At 63.9% G+C, this 17,159-nt stretch overlaps 8 protein-coding genes across 8 annotated transcripts; 5 read left to right on the top strand and 3 right to left on the bottom strand.

Annotated features, from left to right (window-relative positions):
- Positions 1-72: 72 nt before the first annotated feature.
- Positions 73-5,242, top strand: V1510DRAFT_415095 (uncharacterized protein; the record flags this gene model as incomplete). The annotated part of the gene is given in 3 exon segments (XM_066933531.1): positions 73-2,215; positions 2,234-2,348; positions 2,442-5,242. Coding segments are annotated over 3 exon segments (4,394 nt in total), but the record flags the coding sequence as incomplete, so codon positions are not given.
- A 6-nt stretch (positions 5,243-5,248) lies between these two features.
- On the top strand, positions 5,249-6,586 carry V1510DRAFT_105307 (uncharacterized protein). The gene is made up of 3 exons (XM_066930216.1): positions 5,249-5,909; positions 5,943-6,058; positions 6,093-6,586. The coding sequence occupies exons 1-3, from the start codon at positions 5,630-5,632 to the stop codon at positions 6,348-6,350; spliced, it is 654 nt and encodes a 217-aa protein (XP_066789804.1). The 5' UTR covers positions 5,249-5,629; the 3' UTR covers positions 6,351-6,586.
- V1510DRAFT_429597 (uncharacterized protein) lies at positions 6,379-7,067 on the bottom strand. The gene is made up of 3 exons (XM_066935322.1): positions 6,931-7,067; positions 6,727-6,762; positions 6,379-6,639 (listed from the first exon to the last, which is right to left on the bottom strand). The coding sequence occupies exons 1-3, from the start codon at positions 6,956-6,958 to the stop codon at positions 6,452-6,454; spliced, it is 252 nt and encodes an 83-aa protein (XP_066789803.1). The 5' UTR covers positions 6,959-7,067; the 3' UTR covers positions 6,379-6,451.
- Positions 7,068-8,143: 1,076 nt separating this feature from the next.
- On the top strand, positions 8,144-9,315 carry V1510DRAFT_415091 (nucleotide-diphospho-sugar transferase). Its single transcript, XM_066933530.1, has one exon. It carries the CDS (start codon positions 8,243-8,245, stop codon positions 9,143-9,145), a length of 903 nt encoding a protein of 300 aa, XP_066789802.1. The 5' UTR covers positions 8,144-8,242; the 3' UTR covers positions 9,146-9,315.
- Positions 9,162-10,185, bottom strand: V1510DRAFT_415090 (Mis12 protein-domain-containing protein). The gene is made up of 2 exons (XM_066933529.1): positions 9,900-10,185; positions 9,162-9,868 (listed from the first exon to the last, which is right to left on the bottom strand). The coding sequence occupies exons 1-2, from the start codon at positions 10,139-10,141 to the stop codon at positions 9,313-9,315; spliced, it is 798 nt and encodes a 265-aa protein (XP_066789801.1). The 5' UTR covers positions 10,142-10,185; the 3' UTR covers positions 9,162-9,312.
- Positions 10,186-10,405: 220 nt separating this feature from the next.
- V1510DRAFT_415087 (40S ribosomal protein eS12) lies at positions 10,406-11,081 on the top strand. Its single transcript, XM_066933528.1, has 2 exons — positions 10,406-10,478; positions 10,576-11,081. The coding sequence occupies exons 1-2, from the start codon at positions 10,476-10,478 to the stop codon at positions 11,011-11,013; spliced, it is 441 nt and encodes a 146-aa protein (XP_066789800.1). The 5' UTR covers positions 10,406-10,475; the 3' UTR covers positions 11,014-11,081.
- Positions 11,076-12,357, bottom strand: V1510DRAFT_415085 (uncharacterized protein). Its single transcript, XM_066933527.1, has one exon. It carries the CDS (start codon positions 12,285-12,287, stop codon positions 11,469-11,471), a length of 819 nt encoding a protein of 272 aa, XP_066789799.1. The 5' UTR covers positions 12,288-12,357; the 3' UTR covers positions 11,076-11,468.
- A 171-nt stretch (positions 12,358-12,528) lies between these two features.
- V1510DRAFT_425740 (ribosomal L28e protein family-domain-containing protein) lies at positions 12,529-16,044 on the top strand (the record flags this gene model as incomplete). Its single annotated transcript, XM_066935138.1, has 6 exons — positions 12,529-12,540; positions 12,593-12,639; positions 12,708-12,747; positions 12,794-13,519; positions 13,697-13,759; positions 14,791-16,044. The coding sequence occupies 6 exons, from the start codon at positions 12,529-12,531 to the stop codon at positions 16,042-16,044; spliced, it is 2,142 nt and encodes a 713-aa protein (XP_066789798.1).
- Between the last annotated feature and the right edge of the window lie 1,115 nt (positions 16,045-17,159).

Raw genomic sequence — 17,159 nt, 5'->3', positions numbered from 1 at the left:
ACGTACTAGATCCCTTACGCTCATGTTTTATACAGGACTTACTAATCGGAGAGCGGAAACGCTAAGTGTCTCCAGCAAAGTACTACGCCGCCAGGTCCATCATCACCAGAATCCGTCGCCGGACACACAAGTCATACCACGGCGAGCGTCGCAAGCGACGCCAGGCCAGTCCACGCGCGGAGACATCCTCAGCCCCACGCCCGCACCAGCTGCCGTCTGCGCGGGATCCCCAGCGCCGTCCTCCCGCCAGCATCGCCGGCCACGGCCAATCAATGGGAGCACGCAGCCTTCGATCGACCACGACCAGACCTCTGCTGCGGCCCGGCCTCGACCGCGGCTCAGATCCACGGGCCAGCACGACCGGCACCACGCTCGGCCTGCCCCGTTTCCGTCGCTGCCCCTCGCGCGCGCACCCGGCCCGACCAGCGGCCTCGTGCGCCGCCGCGACCGGCCTGCGCTCTCGCCAGCGCCATTAGGGGACCCTGGCCACCATGTTTCCGGTCACCAGCGCCTACACGGTGCCGTTCTACGCCGGCGGCGACGCGTCTGCGCCGGGCGCCATGGCTCCGGCCGACCAGCGCTCGTCCCTGCAGGATTCGCTATTGTTTTCGCTCTATCCGCCTGCGTCGCAGCCACCCGCCGTCGCGCCCATGGCTCTTCCGGCTGGCCCGCACACACCACTTGCCGGCCAGCCGCCTGCGATCGCGTCCGGCTTTGTGCCCGGCCTGGGCCCGGCCATGGCCACTGACCTGTCGGCCGTTTCTACGCCCGACGGCGCCGCCGGCCCGATTGCAGGCCCTGCCGCTTCAACACAGCAGCAGCAACGGCTCAGCATGATGCTCCAGATGCAACAGCAGCGCAAAATCCTCATGGAGCGCTCTCAGCTGGCGTCCCAGCAGGCCGTCGCGTCAGCGCCTTCGGCCAACACGCTAACGCCGAGCCAGCAAGCGCCCCAGCAGCAGCCCACCCGCGCTGCGCAGCAGCCCGCGGTTGCTGCCACGCCTGGGCCCGGCATGGTCTTTGATCCAGCGACGCTCCCGTTCCTTAAAGACGGGGTCCAGGCGGCCACCTGGATGCGTCCTGCCGACGCCGACGCGCCCCGAAACGACTCGCCGGCCGCCACGCCTGCTGCCCGCAACAGCTCCGCTGGGCTCAGTCTGAACAACGGCGACACCAGCTTTCGCAAGGCTTGGCCGGCCGACGCTGCGGCCTTCCCCGCACAGGTCGACCTGGGCGCGCTTGCCCAACGAATTAACCCGCAGCAGCGTCAACAGCTGCAGCAGCAAATCCAGGCGCAGGCGCACGCACAGGCGCAAGCCCAGATGCAGGCCCAAAATCGACCCCAGGAGCAGTACCCGCAGCTCGTGCAGCACATTCAAAATCAGCTGACCGTGCAGCTGCAGCAGCGTCTGCAGCAACAGCTGCAGCAGCGACGGCAGATGCTTATGCAGCAGGGCCAAAACGCACAGGCGGGCCAGCTTCAGCAGAAGCCGTCCCAGGAGCAGCTGCAACAACGACAAGCACAGGCGCAGGCTGCAGCACAAGCGCAAGCCCAAGCTCGAGCTCAGGCCCAGGCCCAGGCCCAGAACCAGACGCGGCTCGGGCAAGCAAACCCGCAGTTCCGTGTTCACGGTCAGCAGCTCGGGCAACAGCCTGACCAACAGGCCGGACAGCAGCTTCAACAGCCAGGCCAGATCGCGGCGCAACAGCCTGGGCAGCAACCCGGCCAGCAGCCGGGTCAGCCCGGTATAGTTAACAGCCAGCAGCAGCAACAACTGTTGGCCCAGCACCAGCAAGCAATCGCCCTGGCACGCCAGCAGCAAGCTGTGGCTCATGCTCGCCAGCAGGCGGCTCAACAGGCTGCTGCCCAGCAGGCCCAGCAGGCCCAGAAGTCGTCTCAGATGCAGCACCAGGCGAACGCCTCGCAAGGTCAACGGCTGCAGGTCCAAACTCCCACAATGCAGCATTCGCCCATGCACATGAACCGATCGCCTCTTTCGCAACCATCCAACCAGCAAAATGGCTCCCAGTCCATATCTAGACCACAGTCTAGTTCACAGAGCTTTTCTGTCTCGCCTCAGCAGCCGCAACCGACCCAACAGTCACAGCAACAGCCTGCTCAGAACCAGGCCAACCAGCAGCGCACGCAGCAGCAGCTTCAGCAGATGCAGCAGCTTCAGCAGATGCAGCAGATGCAGCAGCTTCAGCAGATTCAGCAAATGCAGCAGCTTCAACAGCTCCAGCAATTCCAGAAACTGCAGGCGCAACAGGCACAGCAGGCACAAACACCGCAGGGGTTGCCGCCACAGGTTCAGCAGGCTCATGCTCAAATGCAACAGCAACAGCAACAGCAGCGGACGCAGCAGCAGCAGCAGCAGCAGCAGCAGCAGCAGCAGCAGCAGCAACAGCTGCATATGCAGCAATTCCGCCAGCAACAGCAGCAGCAGCAGCAGCAGCAGCAGCAGCAGCAGCAGCAACAGCAACAGCAACAGCAACAGCAACAGCAGCAACAACAGCAAAAGCCACAGCAACAGCAGCAGCAACACTCACCGCATGTTCAACAGCAGCAGCAGCATAATCAGCAACAGCAGCAGCAGCAGCAACAACAGCAGCAGCAGCAGCAGCAACAACAGCATCAATTGCAATTGCAGCAGCAGCAGCTGCAGCAGCATTTGCAGCAGCAGCAGTTGCAACAGCAGAAGCAGAAGCAGCAACAGTCGCAACAGCAACAACAGCCGCAGCCGCAGCCGCAGCCACAGCTGTTGCACCTTCCTCAGCAGCAGATGAACTTGCAAAAGTCGCCGCAAGCAGGTCAGCAGGCACCGATGAGCCAACCGCAACGTCCAATGGTGCCAGAGTTTCCAGCAGTAAACTTCGACAAGTTCGATGATATTGATTTCGCGCTGTTTGAGCAACAGCTCAATATGATAAAAAACGCTGCCAGTCCCAGTCTGAGCAATGTCAACAGCAGCAGCGCACATACGTCTGTTCACTCTACACCGCTTATGGAAGCTCAGCCGTTACTGTACCAAACGAACTTGTTGACCGCTTCGCTCAACCAAGCCATGCCGCCGTCGGTCACGCCGGCGTACTCGCCACTGGCTGTAAACAAGAACATCAGCCAGGCTACCGGCCAGTCATTGACGTCAAACACCTCAATTGGCCAAAACGGACCGCAGTCGGGCCCGATGGAGGGCTTGACGGGTCCGCAGATGCATCAGCAGTTTATCCAGCAGCCTGGACCGTCGCCGCAACCTCAAAGCCAGCCAATGACGCCTCATCCGAGCCAGAACGGTGCACAGGCAGCAATGGGCATTAGCCAACCTGGCATGAAACAGAGCACACCGTCGTCGAACCTGGCCCATGCGTCTGTTCCGGGATCCAGTCCTCCTACGCCGATGCTTAACAAGGTCTCGCCCAATGACAAGATCTCTAAGCCGTCGGCAAAGAAAGCTGATTCCAAGCCTAAGAAGACAAAGGAACAGATGAAGATGGAACGCAAGCTTCAGCAGACCGAGAAGCAGGAAGTGCAGAGGCTTAAAAAGGAGCAGAAGAAGATCACGCAGGAACGGAAGCGCCAGGAGGAGGAGCAGAAGATGCGCGAGATTCGTGAGGAGCTTGCTCGTCGCGAGCGGGAACAGGGCGAGCCGCAGGGAGGCTCGCGTCAGGACGGTTCTGGCAACGCCAGCAGTGAGTCCAACGCGAGTACGACCGACCGGCCCGCCGACATGTTTGCGCATTCCGGCGAGCACAACCACGGTGCCGACACTGGAGGCTTCATGGACAAGGACCTGTTCAAAGGGTTCGTCGACCAGGGTGTGGTCGCACCGGGCCAGCTCCAGCAGAACTTCCAGTTTGGCCCGAACAGCGACTTTTCGATGGCAGGTACTGGGTTTCCACCTACGCATGTCCTTCCAAACATGATCTTCTCGCAGCCCGGGCAGATGCAGTCGCAATCCAGCATGGAGGGGCTGTCACACAACTGGGTGACGGACAACACTAGCGGGCCCAACTCGGGCGTGCAGTCGGATCTGCAGACGCCCCAAGCGGCGACGCAGCAAGCACCTCCGGCGCCGCCGCAGGGAGTACAGAGCAAGCCCAAGACACCGAAGATGACCAAAGCCAAGGTGGGCAAGGTGCAGAAGACGACAGCGAAGACATCGCCCGGGTCCACGGGCAAAAGCCTCATGAATTCGCCGTACAGCATCGCGCAAACCGACGAGAACAGTGTCGGGATGCAGAAAAGCGTGTCGACCACGGCCATCAAGAGCGAGGTGGGCACGGAGGGCAAGAACGGCAAGGCCAAAAAGAGCACGACGGGCAAGGCGCGTGCGCCCAAGCTGAAACGCAGCGCGACAACGACCGGTGTGGTAGCACCAGGAGACACTGCCGGGGCCAATATAACCCTCGGCGGGCCCGAATCGGCGCTGTCCACCACGTCAAGCAGTAGCGGATCGGCAGCAGGCATGGACGTCAAGCCCGAGCTGATGAACATGGACGTGTTCAGCTTTATGCCGAGCGAGGCGCTCGGTGGCGGCGCCGCGCACGGCATCGACCCCTCGGCATTGATGAAGGTGCCCATGGACGTGGCGTCGCCGCCGTCGCCGCGCAAGGACAAAAAGAAGGGCCTGTCTGGCGGGCAGTCGTCGCCCAAGAAGAAAGTGAAGTGCATGGCTGGCGTTGCGGCGGGCGCCAAGAAGCCCAAAGCGCGCAAGACCGGCAAGAAGGAGAAGGCGGACGACGGCCTCGAAAAGCCGTCGTCGGTGGACGAGGATCTGTTTGCGACCAACGGCGAGCTGTTTGCGGGCGCGCTATCCGCACCGTCGACCGAGATCTTCGCCGACATCGACAACCAGTTGCCGGGCGTGTCCTACGAGCATTCGACCAACACGAGCATATCCGACGACGGCATGGACGACGTGCTCGGTCAGGTCAGCGAGTGGGGCAAGGCGCTCATGTGGAACATAGACGAGGAGGCCTGGCGGCTGGGGTCTGATTAGCATTGCTTGCTCTTTTTTTGGGATATATTGTTAATTTTGGGCTTTACTGTTTGTATTGCTATGTCTGTTGATTGTACTATTACTCTGCTACGCTATAGCACTGTCTAGACGCGTCTGACTTGCTTAATCTTTAATGATCTATCTCACTCTCGATAGAATGGTCTGTATTCTTTTGGATGTATATCTAGTGTGTATTGGGATTTGACCTGTATATTTACGTTATCTAATTGCTTTTCCCTGTGAGGCTGGCGGTGCGGCGGTGCGCCGCGCGTCGACGCGCGCGAGAGCTGGCCGGGTAACTCATTCTCCGGGTAATAATAGAAATTGGCCGGGTAACTAAAGCCGGCCAATCGCGCGCAAGATAATCCAGCCAGCGCCTAACCACGGCCGCGGCGTGGAGGCGGGCGGAACGCAGAATTTGGGCCAATTATTGGGCAGAAATATAGCGACGGGTGAAAATATCTCGACACCGCACCAACCAGCAGCAAAATTCTTCGCATCCACCTCGGCGCAACAGATCGAAGCTTGCACCGCGGCGGACAGCAAGATCAGCAGCGGATCCACCGAGACAACGTGGACAGTTGGCAACAGCGAGAGCGAGCGAACGCAAGCGACATTAAGACAGCATAATGTTCCGAGCAAGCATCCTTCGTCCGGCCGCCGGCCGGCTGGCGGCGCGCGCGCCGCTGGCCCGCCCCGCGGTCGCGTCGTTCTGGTCGGAGGCGTCGACCGGCAAGCGCAGCGAGTGGGCGCAGGACCCGGCGCCGCTGCCGACGGACTACCCTCTGCCGTCGGAGCGCAAGCCGGTGAACGGCATCGACTACGCCCTGACGACGCTGGACGCGATCGCTAACTGGGCCCGCCAGGGCTCGTTCTGGCCCATGACCTTCGGCCTGGCGTGCTGTGCCGGTAAGTGCGCGCGGCGACGGCGCTGACAGACAGTCGAGATGATGCACCTTTCCGGTCCCCGTTACGACCAGGACCGCGTCGGTATCATTTTCCGTGCGTCCCCGCGTCAGTCCGACATCATGATCGTGGCCGGCACGCTCACGAACAAGGTATGTGCGTACACACGGGCGCGCTGACTGGCAGATGGCTCCGGCCCTGCGGCAAGTCTACGACCAGATGCCCGAGCCCCGGTGGGTCATCTCCATGGGTTCGTGTGCCAACGGCGGCGGCTACTACCACTACTCGTACTCGGTTGTGCGCGGCTGCGACCGCATCGTGCCTGTCGACGTCTACGTCCCGGGCTGCCCGCCCACGTCCGAGGCTCTGATGTACGGTGTGCTGCAGCTCCAGCGTAAGATGCGCAACCAGAAGATCACCCGGCTGTGGTACCGCAGCAAGTAAACCGTCCCTGCATACTTGTCGCGCATATTTGTATGAAATAGACCTTGTCGGCCAGTCTTGTGAAAATGTATTACATGAGAATTTACTGCCGTTGCCGGCCTCTACCGCCGAACGTCCGCGCCGGGACCCCAGATCTGGTCACCACGACGCTTGCCGGCGAAGTCCACCTTGCCCTCGACCTTGTAGGCGGCCCACAGAGCGAGGCCGGGGATCACGGCAAGGAGCCATGCCGACTGCCGGCCGGTCTTCTTGGTCCACTTGAAGTACTGGTTGTAGTTCTCGCGCAGTTCTGGCGGTCAGTACGAGCACGGGACGGCGACGAGGCGCGCGCCAGCGGCTGTGGTCGGCGCACAGCTGCGGGTCGGCTGTCACTTACCGAAGTGCTTGTCGATAGCGGGATCCCTGGTCAGGGCTGTCTGTCAGCAACACTCAATTGTGCGGGCTGCGCGATCGCGCCGGGCCACGGCGGCCATGCGGGACTGGGCCGAGCGCGCGAGCCGATCCAGCGGCGTGCGCGCTCGGCCGTGTCCACGGTCGTCGGCCTGCGCTCGCCAGCCCACGTCTGACCGCGCCAACTTACGCTCCGGTCCGTGGTGTCCTCCAGCCATGGTGTCTATTAGATGCAGAATCAGCGGTCCCCGTTCCGATGCCTGGTGCAGAGTCGAAGAACGTCGTGGTGCTGGTACAAAAAAAATCGAAAACTAGCCAGCCGACGTAGTATGGAGATTCGGCGTCTGGCGAATGGGAGGCTGTGTTTTGTAAGAGCATATGTGCGGCGGCGCGCGGGGGTTGCGCCGCGGACACGCGATGTGACGGATATGCGGCGGCGCGTTGCGCCGCACACGCCGCACGCCGTGCGGCTCGCCGCCATCGAGTGTTGCCCGGGCAACCGTCCGGCCACGACCCTGCGCAAGCGGCTCATACGCTCTGCAACCTGGCTAGCTCTGCAGCGTGCGGCTCGTGCGGCTCGTGCGGCTCGTGCGGCTTGTGCGGCCACCGCGCGCGCATCGCGCGATCGCGCCCCCTCGCAACGGCGCCAGCGATCACAGATGACGCCAGCTGGCCGCAGCCGCGCGATCGAAGCTAGCGTCCATCCAACGCACGCCTGCGGGTGGCCCCGGGTCGTCGCGGCGTGGCTGCAGCGCCGGCCGGCGTGTGTCGGCGCCGTGCGCCGGCGTGCGTCGGCCGTCGGCCGTCGGCCGTCGGCGTGCAGCGCCGGCGCTACGGCAGGTCGCAGACAGCTGCGCGCACCAGTGGGCTGTCATCCGTACGTTTCGCGTGGGCCAGACCCTAACCGTCGGCCTACAGACGGCCCTACATGGTGGCTGCCGCAGCCACGGGGTCGGCAGGGCCAGCCGCCAGGCCAGCCGCCGGCGCCGCAGCCACCCCCCGAATGAGGCGAGTTTCCGGCCGTGCGCGCCGTGCCCAGGCAGCTGCGGCCGCCGGCGTTTGCGTAGCCTGACGATAAGGACACGAAGCAGGGTTAGGTGTTTCATTGTCGTCATCGGCCAAGAAAGAGCTCGCCGTCGGCCCGGGCGCACGGCCGGCGTCCGGCGACCCGGCGCTCAGCGGTCGCGCGGAAGCGTGCAGAAGCCAGCCGAAGCCGGGCGGGCCCAAAACCGGGCTAGGCAGGCACTAGGCGCGGCGGTGTCGAAGGTTCACAGTAAGGTTGTCGGCCGGCGGTGGGTAAGATAGATAATTGACTGATAGCTCGTGGGCTAAAGCGTTTCGGTAAATAAAGAACAAACGTGTGCATCTCTGCCCTAGCGAGACGCTGGCGGCCGGGCTTAACAAGCCGAGGGCTGGCGTAGACGCGATAAAGAAACAATAAATAGCGGGTGACGCCCTGTAGAGCCCAATACGCGACTGGCTCCCCGACTTTGAACGCAAGAATGACTACCCCGACGCGCGCTGTGGACTCTCCCCGAGTGTGGACGACGCTCCTGACCAACACCAAGTACCTGCCCGGCCTACTGGCGCTGGAGTACTCGCTGCGGCGGGTGGGCAGCAAGTACCCGTTCCTGGTGCTGTACACGAGTTCGCTCGAGCCCGAGGGCCTGGAGGCACTCAAGAAGCGGGGAATCCCGGCGCAAGAGATTCCGTACCTGCTGCCTTCGGTGCACAAAGACTACGGCGTTGAGGTGCGGTTCTACGACTGCTGGTCGAAGCTGCAGCCGTTCAACCTGGTCGAGTACGAACGGATTGTGCAGCTGGACTCGGACATGATCGTCGTCAAGAACATGGACGAGCTGATGGAGCTCGAGCTGAACGACACGGACCGTATCTTTGCGGCGTCGCACGCTTGCACGTGCAACCCGTTCAAGAAGCCGCACTACCCCAAGGATTGGATCCCCGAGAACTGCTCGTTCACGCATCAGCACGCCGACCCGGCGTACGCGCAACTGCACGGCGCGCCGACCAACACTGGCCTGGCAATCTGCAACGGCGGCCTGCAGGTCGTGAACCCGTCCAAGGAGCTGTACGAGAAGATCCAGGCGGCGATGGCCGCGCCGGACAAGACGGACAACTACGAGTTCGCCGACCAATCGCTGCTCTCGGACCTGTTCAAGGACGCGTGGGTGCCGCTCTCGTACAAGTACAACGCGCTCAAGACGCTGCGTGACGTGCACTCGGAGATCTGGATGGACGACGAGGTCAAGAACGTGCACTACATCCTCACGCCCAAGCCGTGGGAGCTGAAGGACGAGTCGAACGAGCTGTTCAAGTGGTGGTGGAATATCAACGACGAGCGCCACGCGGCCGAGAAGACCGCTGGTCTCTACGACGGCTTCTAGGCGCCGTCGGGCCTGCTCTGCGGCTCAATGCCGATGTTCGATGTATATACACCTGTGCGGTCGGCGCCGCGGCGCCCGCCGCCCGCCGCCCGCGCCCGACCATCCAAAGTCTTTCCGGGACGCCTATCCAATACAATAATAATACATGCCGCCGCTGGCGGCCCCGCCTACCACTGTGCCACGACCGCTGCCGCCTGCCGCGCGTTCTCGACGTCGCGTTCGCTGCGGTACTCGCGGTCGACGTCGATGCCGCTCTCCTCAGCCATGCCGACGATCACGGCCGTCATTTTCTCGATGTAGAGCTCGCGCTCGGTGGCGCGGTCGACCTCGCCACGCTCGCCGTCGGCCGGGCCGGCGGCCTGCGCTGCTGTCCAGGCCTCTTGTACGCGCGCGTACCGCGCCTGGATCTCACCGAGCTGCGCCACAAAGTACCGCACGGTCTCGTTCATCGGCGACACGCCGGACGTCTCTGTTAGGAAGCTGAGAGCCTTGGAGTAAACCTCCAGCATGCTGATGAATCGCCGGTTGCTCTCGACCTGCTGCTGCAGCTTGTCGTGCACGTACGTGGCCGACTGCAGGGTCTTGCGCAGCGTCAGCAGCCGCGCGTCGAGCATATCTGAGCTTCCCGAGAAGTCAATGCCCTTGTGGTGCTCGAGCCGGAACCAGCCGTCGGTGACCTCTTCGGGGATGGCGAGGATGTTCCGGAGCACGTACAGCTCGAAACTGGGGTCAGCAGCAACAGCGCGCGACGTACCGATCAAAGTTCCGATCGACCGCGTCCTCGAGCAGCGACTCGAGCTTGGCCGTGCCGAGCTCGATCTCCTCGGGCGGGATGTTCGGGCATGGCGGCTGGGTCTGGAGATACGTCTCGATGGCGGCCGTGCACTTGTAAAGGATAGTGTTGACGGCGTTGATGATGTCATCGAGGAGTGCGATGGGAGGGTAGCTGAGGTGCTCGGTCAGCAGGGCCGTCGTGGCCGACGTTGGAGGCGGCATCTTGGCCTTGCGTTGCGGTGTGCCCGGTGCGGTGTTGACGATGGCGGTGGCACCGCGACGCGGCGCGCGGGCGCGGTTGCCAGGACAACGCGAGGCGCGGGCGCGCCGCACGTGCGGCGGCTGGGACATTAGCCACAGTGGCGCGGCGCCACATCATACCCTAGGGCTTACAAAAAACAGTCACATTTGCTTTCTCCCAGTGCGCAACGCCCACACAGTACGCAGCGCACCATACAAATTATACACGCAGCCTCTCTCTCTTATATTCTCTAAGGACTGAGCAGTACGATTTTCTGTCGACGAAGTCCAGTTTTATTCAACACCAAATATCATCATGGTGAGTGTGCAATGGTGCGCAGTGCTCGCGCGGCCGGCTTCTGCTTGGCCGTCGTGCATTGCCGCGAATCGGCCGTGAACCGACGCTGACCGTGCAGTCCGACACTGAGGAAGTTATCGTCGCCGAGGAGGTTGAGGTTGCCGCCGACGCCCCTGCCGGAGACTCGATGTCCGTTGAGGACGCCCTGAAGGGAGTTCTCAAGCGTGCCCTGATCTACGACGGTCTTGCCCGTGGTCTCCGTGAGGCCACCAAGGCTCTGTCGCGTGGCACTGCCCGTCTCGCCGTCCTCTGTGACTCGTGCGACGAGGAGTCGTACGTCAAGCTCATTGAGGCCTTCTGCTCCGGCTCGGAGAACAAGGTCCCTCTGATCAAGGTCTCGGACAACAAGAAGCTCGGCGAGTGGGCCGGTCTTTGCGTTCTGGACCGTGAGGGCAACGCCCGCAAGGTTGTTGGCTGCTCGTGCGTCGTCGTCACCGACTGGGGTGAGGAGTCGCGTGAGCTCCAGGTCCTCCTTGACTACTTCTCGCAGCAGTAAATTTTGTCACCAAAAGTGCTGTAAATATTGTTTTCATGTAGAATAATAAAAGTAGTCTGATGATCTAAGTGTGAGCTGTGTTACGAGCATTGGTGGCTACCGGTGAGCCTCCAGTAGCGACTGCGTCGACGACGCTGGCCTTGTGCGTACTCAACGATGACCGATGTAACGGTCCTGTTAAGATGCTTGCGTTCGGCTGAGGCATCTGAGCCGCATGTCGTGCGGCTCACACGTCCCGTTCATATCACTACCTGCACGCGAATCGGCCTCGGAACGGCCAGCCGCTCTCGGTGGACCACGACGGGAGGCCCGTCGAAACTCTACGACTTCCCCGACACACCTCCAAAGCTCTGGTCAGATCGGCGCCGCCAGAGTCCTCAGGTCAAGAACAGACAATGCTTTTCCAAGTTCTAGTGTACAAACAGTCATCCGTGTCATGCGTCGACGCCGGGCACTCAAATGCCAGTGCCCGGCGCAGTCAGGTCCTCTTTGACCTCGCCCAGCTTGAGCAGGCTGCCGTCGACCGAGACCAGCTTGCCCGAGACCTCTATGCTCTCGATGACAAACGTCAGCTTGTCGTCAATCTTTCGGCCGTGCTCGTCGACCCAGTAGCCCAGACTCTTGCCCTCAAAGTCGTCGTAGTCCTCGTCGGCCTCGGCCTCATCCTCGTTGTCGGCGGCGTCGGCGCCTGAAAAGTCCTCGTCGAGCTCGTTCTCGACAAAGCGCCAGGAGCTCGGGATGCGGTCCCGCGTGATGCTCGCGTTGAATGCGTCGAAGACCAGCAGGCCGATGTGACTCGGCGACTGCATGTTGATGCGGCCCTGCAGGATGTCGCCGCGCTTGGGCTTCCAGACCAGAAACTCGACCGTGGCCCACGCAAACGCGAACGGCGACTCAGCGCTGATCTTGGCCGGGCCGTCTAGCTGGACGTCCAGGCAGGCCAGCACGACACCACCGGCCGGCGCAAAGTACGTCATGACGAGCGGATCAATGTGCTGAGCGCGAATGCCCTTGATCGGCCAGAGCGAGTACATGGGCGCGATCGACACGTACATGGACGTCTTGACGCGGAAAAAGCCGCGTGTCGGTGCCGGATTGCCGAGCGGCTCGCACGTCGCGGCCGCAATTGGCACCTTGAGTCCGGACAGGACGTTGCCAGACGCCCGCCGGTTGCCGGAGCTCGAACTGCGCCGCTCCTTCTTGGTCTCGGCCGGCACGCCGGCGCCAGAGTGCTTCCGCTTGGGCTTGCCGCCCGTGGTTTGTGATTCCGTCATGTTGTGCGCGCTGCCCGAAATGCGCTCTCCGTTTGGTAAATTTTTCTGGCCCGGCGACGCAGACTGGCGGCGCCGAAATTTTTTTTTTGGGAGGTTAGGTTTGCAGGAGGGTAACTCTGTGCGGCGCAGAAAAAAATTTGTCGAAAAAATTCGGCCGAGCCCAGCACTGCATCGCCACGGATCGCAGCAACGCTCGCAGAACGACACAGAACGCACACGCAGGGCGTGAACAGTGGGCAAGATGTCGGACGAGGTAGGTGGCGGGCGCGGACGGCGCATAGACGGAGCACAGCTGACGACCGCAGATTGTCTGGCAGATCATCAACCAGAAGTTTTGCGCGTACAAGATCAAGTAAGTGCGGTGACGGGCGTCGCGGCCGACGGCCGGCCGGTCGGAGTGGGATGGGGCTGACGGGCCAGGACGACCAAGGACCAGACGTTCTGTCGGAATGAGTACAACGTAAGTGCGGGCGCAGGCTCGGGGCCCGGCCAGGGCTGACGGACAGGTGACCGGACTCTGCAACCGGCAGTCGTGTCCGCTGGCCAACTCGCGGTACGCCACCGTGCGGTCGGTCAACGGCCGGCTGTACCTCTACATGAAGACGATCGAGCGGGCGCACACGCCGCTGAAGCAGTGGGAGCGCATCAAGCTGTCGCAGCAGTACACGCGCGCGCTCGAGCAGATCGAGGAGCGGCTGATCTACTGGCCGAACTTCCTGATACACAAGTGCAAGCAGCGGCTGACGCGACTGACGCAAGTCGCTGTGACGGCCCGGCGGCTGGCGCTCAAGGGCCGCGACGAGGAGCGCACGCTGGTCGGCATCAAGCCCAAGGTCAAGCGGCGCGAGGCCACGCGCGAGCGCAAGGCGCTGGCGGCGGCCAAGGTCGAGAAGGCAATCGAGAAGGAGCTGCTTGACCGGCTCAAGAGCGGCGCGTACGGCGACAAGCCGCTGAACGTGGACGAAAAGGTGTGGAAGACCATCATGGACGACATGCGCCAGTCGAACGAGGGCGTGCTCGACGCCGACGACGAGGAGGAGGCCGACGAGGACGAGGACGACCCCGAGGTCGAGTACGTCGAGGGCGACGACGACGACGACCTGATCGAGCTCGAGGACCTCGAGGAGTGGCTCGCGGGCTCGGGCTCGGACGCCGAGGCCGACCGCTCGGACGGCTCGGACGACTCGGACGACGACGCCGCGCCGCGCGCGTCGCGCGGGCCGCGTGTCGAGGTCGAGTACGAGCACGAGCCGGAGGCCGCGCGCGCGGCCGACCTGGCGGCCGCGTGGTAGCGCTCCCAGACGATCTCGCATTTTGGTTTACACTCGCATGTCATCATCGCCCGCGGGCCCCCGCCCGCGGCCCCCACGGCCCCCGGCCGCCCGGCCGCCGGCTGTATATATCCAGAGGTTGGTGTTCTCGATTGTTTGGTCTCTTTGTGTCCTGGCCTAGTTCAAAAGTCAATAAAAGTTGTAATCTGATGCTGGCTGGGCGGTGCGGCCGGGCGTGCGGCGGTGCGGTGGCGCGGGCGCGACGGCGGGCGGCAGCGCCGCACGGCGGCAGGCGCTGGCCGCACGGTGCGCGGCGCGCTGGTGAGCCGCACCACCTGCATGAGCCGCACACTGTGCGGCGCGCTGGTGAGCCGCACGCCGTGCGGCGCACAGCCGTCCGGTCCCGTCCGCGCCCCCGGCCCCGTCTGGCCGCGCGCCCGTCCCCACAGCGGCCGCCGCGCCACCACCCGGCCCGACCGTAGTCCCGTCGGGGCGCCACCGCCGTGGGAACATTTCTAAAAAAACGCGGCGGTTTCGGTTCAAATCGACAAGTATGCCGGATCACTGACTCACTCCCTGTTCCCATCCCCCCCCGCAGGCCTTGTATACTTAGCACAGTGGCTCGCGTCGGGTACGTGAGCGGCATAGCGGCCCGTGGCCGACCGCAGGCGCGCGCGTGCGCGAGCTGACACGGCAGATCCCGAGAGACGCAGGAGGCCGCAGGACACGGAATCCGCGGGCGCATGGACGGCAGCAAATCCGGGCCGGACCCCATTGGCGCGCGGCGGCCGGCCGTGGCCCAGGACAGCGCGGGCAGCGCCGCTGGCGCGCTGGAGGACAGCGGGTACCTGCCGTCGCCGTCGCTGACGCCGTCGAGCACCGAGTCGACGGCGTACGCCTCGTCGTCGTACGAGCTGGACGACGACAATGGCGCGCGCGCACGCGGCGACGTCAGCTCGCGCATGCGCGAGGCCGGGCAACGCGTGCGGTCGCTGTCGCGCGGCGTGCGGCGGCTGCGGCGGCGGCACAAGCGGCAGAACTCGGTCAAGGTGGTCGACGGCGTCAAGAACGGGTACAACCTCGGGTTCCGGCGCAAGTGCGTCGAGTCGTGCCTGATCGTCGGGCTGCTGGCCGAGGGTGTGCGGCAGCAGTGGGCCGCGGTCGCGGCCGAGCCGTGGCTGACGGCGGCGGCGCTGGCGGTGGTACCGGCCGTGCTCTGGGCGCGGCCGCAGTACTGGAGCATGCCGTCGGTGCTGTACGTGTACCTGTTTCCGGTCATCCTGGCGCTGGTCAACTACCCTGAGTACTACCGGCTGAACGTGGTGCTCGCGCTGTGCGCGCTGCCGCTGCCGACGGCGGTGCTGTCGAACCTGGCGATCGCGGCCGCGCCGGAGCTCGGCCACGTGTACTACCTCTACGCGAGCGTGGTGGACATCGTGGCCTGGCTGGTCACGTTCTCGCTGTCCGAGACCGAGGTCTCGCTGGCGGCAGTGCTGCTGGTCAACCTGCTGCTGAACGCGCACACGGTGGACATGGTCCTGCTACGGGCGATGGTCTTTGGCGGCTTCTTCGCGGCCTGGCCGGCGTACCCGTTTGTCATGCAGCTGATCGACTACACCAAGCAGCCGCGGTACCGCCGGCCCAAGGACTGGGACCGGCTCAAGAAGCGGCTCGCAAACGAAATCTACGTGGTCACGACGTTCAACATCCTTGTGTTTGTGCGCTGGCACCTCCAGGCCGAGCTCGGCCAGGACCCGTTCGCGTACATGATCAACTACATGTTTGTCGGCGACGGCGCCGGCACGCGCACCGCGCTGCTGGCCTACTGGACGGCCATCCTCGGTGTTGGCATCCCGCTGATCGAGCGGTTCGTGCCGGGCTGGTCCATAGACGCGCGCCGCAAGGTCTGGCATGGCATGGTCGTGACCATGTTTCTCGTGGGCGGCCTGGGCTGGGACGCGCCCTTCACAGCGATCTCGATGGCCGTCGCGCTCGTGCTGTTTCTCGTCACCGAGTTCCTGCGCGCGGCCACGATCCCGCCGCTGGGCGAGCCCATCCAGAACATGCTGCGCAAGTACATCGACGAGCGCGACACGTGCGGCCCCGTCGTGGTCTCGCACGTCTTCCTCCTGCTCGGCATCGCCGTGCCGGTCTTCCTCGCCTACTCGCCGGCCGGCATCATCTGCCTGGGCTTTGGCGACGCTTGCGCGTCGCTCTCCGGGCGCCGCTTTGGCCGCCACCGCTGGTTCGACTCCAAAAAGACGCTCGAGGGCTCGCTTGGTTTCACGCTGGCCGCGTTTGCCGGCTGCCTGGCCACCAAGTACTTGTTGCCCGGCTACGCGACCTCCGTGGGCTCGCTCTCGGTGCCATGGGCCCTGCTTTCGGCCGCGATGACTGCTACGCTCGAGGCCACCAGCGGCATGAACGACAACGTCATTGTGCCCATGTACATGTACGCCATCATGCAGCTCGGCATGGCCCGCTGAGCTGCCGCCGACGCTGACTGTTTTCTGACGTCTGCCCGCTGCCGCCCGCCGGCGGTCCGAAGCGCGACGCCGGTTTGTGCCGTTCCGTGCTGCCCGCCGGCGTCTGCTGCAAGGCTTGCCTTTCACCCTTGCCTAGTTTAGTTCAATCAACTGGTTCGCTCTGCGGACGCGCGGGCGAGTCCCGACGCGCCTGCGAACCTTGCTGCGACGACGTTGGACGAGGTGGGCGTGTGCGGGAGCTCCGAGGATCCCAGGGTCCGACGTTCCAGCTGCGCTGTGTGCACGGGAGTCCGACGGGTCCGGACACGTTTGGACACGTTTTGGCGCCGAGGACCTAACTCGGACTCAGTCCGAGACGCAGTCCGGCGCGGGGCTCCGAAACCTGCAGCGGCACCTCGGCCGAGAAACAGCCGCCCGGCGTGGACCGCCATGGACCGCCGTGCGCGGAGACGACACCGGCAGATCGGGCTGCTCCGACGACGGCAACTGGCGAAAACACGCCAGTCCGGCGAAGAGGCCTGTGACCGATCGCACGCGACCCTGGACTTGGCCATGCGGCTCACGTGTCACCGGCGTCACGAGCCTCTGGCGGCGACTCTCTCGGGGGCATCTGCCCTGTGATCAGTGTAGCGCCGGCCGGCCCGCTCGCCCGCGTATACGTTTGTACTACGCGTCCAGCACAACGGTAGGTAACGCGCCCGGTCCCGTGGGCCGGCCTCGGCGTGACCTGCAAGTAGCAACAGCCGCTCATAAACGTGGCTAGACATTTTCCGAGCCCATGGATCCAACCTGTCCCGCGTCGCCGGATAGCTTCATCCGGGCGGTCAGGAGCTCCGTCTGTTACGCACGGTGGCGCGGATCCGAACAGTCTTGAGTCGACTACTGCACCTGTCTGCGGGTCTTGCATCTGGTGAACGGAGTTCTACGGTACACGCCTCGTGGTTGCTACGAGCTCCCACACCGCATTCTCCGGTGCGCTAGAACGGCGTGTGGCCACGGTTTGGACGCCCGGTCGTCAGGGTATACCCATAGCTCGAGCTTTGGCGTCCGTCCGCGCTGCTCCGGCTGCAAATCGCGCGCTGCCGACGCGCCATCGCGTATGGCGCGTACCGCCA

Source organism: Dipodascopsis tothii, assembly GCF_038497935.1.
Source record: "Dipodascopsis tothii strain CBS 759.85 unplaced genomic scaffold V1510scaffold_10, whole genome shotgun sequence".
Classification (NCBI taxonomy): Eukaryota; Fungi; Ascomycota; class Lipomycetes; order Lipomycetales; family Lipomycetaceae; genus Neoaidaea; species Neoaidaea tothii.
The sequence above is the reverse complement of the archived record's forward strand: the minus strand, read 5'-3'. Positions and strand labels throughout refer to the sequence as shown.

Bases quoted from the DNA above. Each gene is read 5' to 3' on its own strand.
- V1510DRAFT_105307 (XM_066930216.1), top strand. From the start codon at position 5,630: ATGTTCCGAGCAAGCATCCTTCGTCCGGCCGCCGGCCGGCTGGCGGCG. The intron at 5,910-5,942 runs GTAAGTGCGCGC...GCTGACAGACAG, and splicing joins CGGCCTGGCGTGCTGTGCCG to TCGAGATGATGCACCTTTCC. The intron at 6,059-6,092 runs GTATGTGCGTAC...GCTGACTGGCAG, and splicing joins CCGGCACGCTCACGAACAAG to ATGGCTCCGGCCCTGCGGCA.
- V1510DRAFT_429597 (XM_066935322.1), bottom strand. From the start codon at position 6,958: ATGGCTGGAGGACACCACGGACCGGAGC. The intron at 6,763-6,930 runs GTAAGTTGGCGC...GCTGACAGACAG, and splicing joins AGGACACCACGGACCGGAGC to CCCTGACCAGGGATCCCGCT. The intron at 6,640-6,726 runs GTAAGTGACAGC...ACTGACCGCCAG, and splicing joins CGCTATCGACAAGCACTTCG to AACTGCGCGAGAACTACAAC.
- V1510DRAFT_415091 (XM_066933530.1), top strand. From the start codon at position 8,243: ATGACTACCCCGACGCGCGCTGTGGACTCTCCCCGAGTGTGGACGACG.
- V1510DRAFT_415090 (XM_066933529.1), bottom strand. From the start codon at position 10,141: ATGCCGCCTCCAACGTCGGCCACGACGGCCCTGCTGACCGAGCACCTC. The intron at 9,869-9,899 runs GTACGTCGCGCG...TGCTGACCCCAG, and splicing joins GTCGATCGGAACTTTGATCG to TTTCGAGCTGTACGTGCTCC.
- V1510DRAFT_415085 (XM_066933527.1), bottom strand. From the start codon at position 12,287: ATGACGGAATCACAAACCACGGGCGGCAAGCCCAAGCGGAAGCACTCT.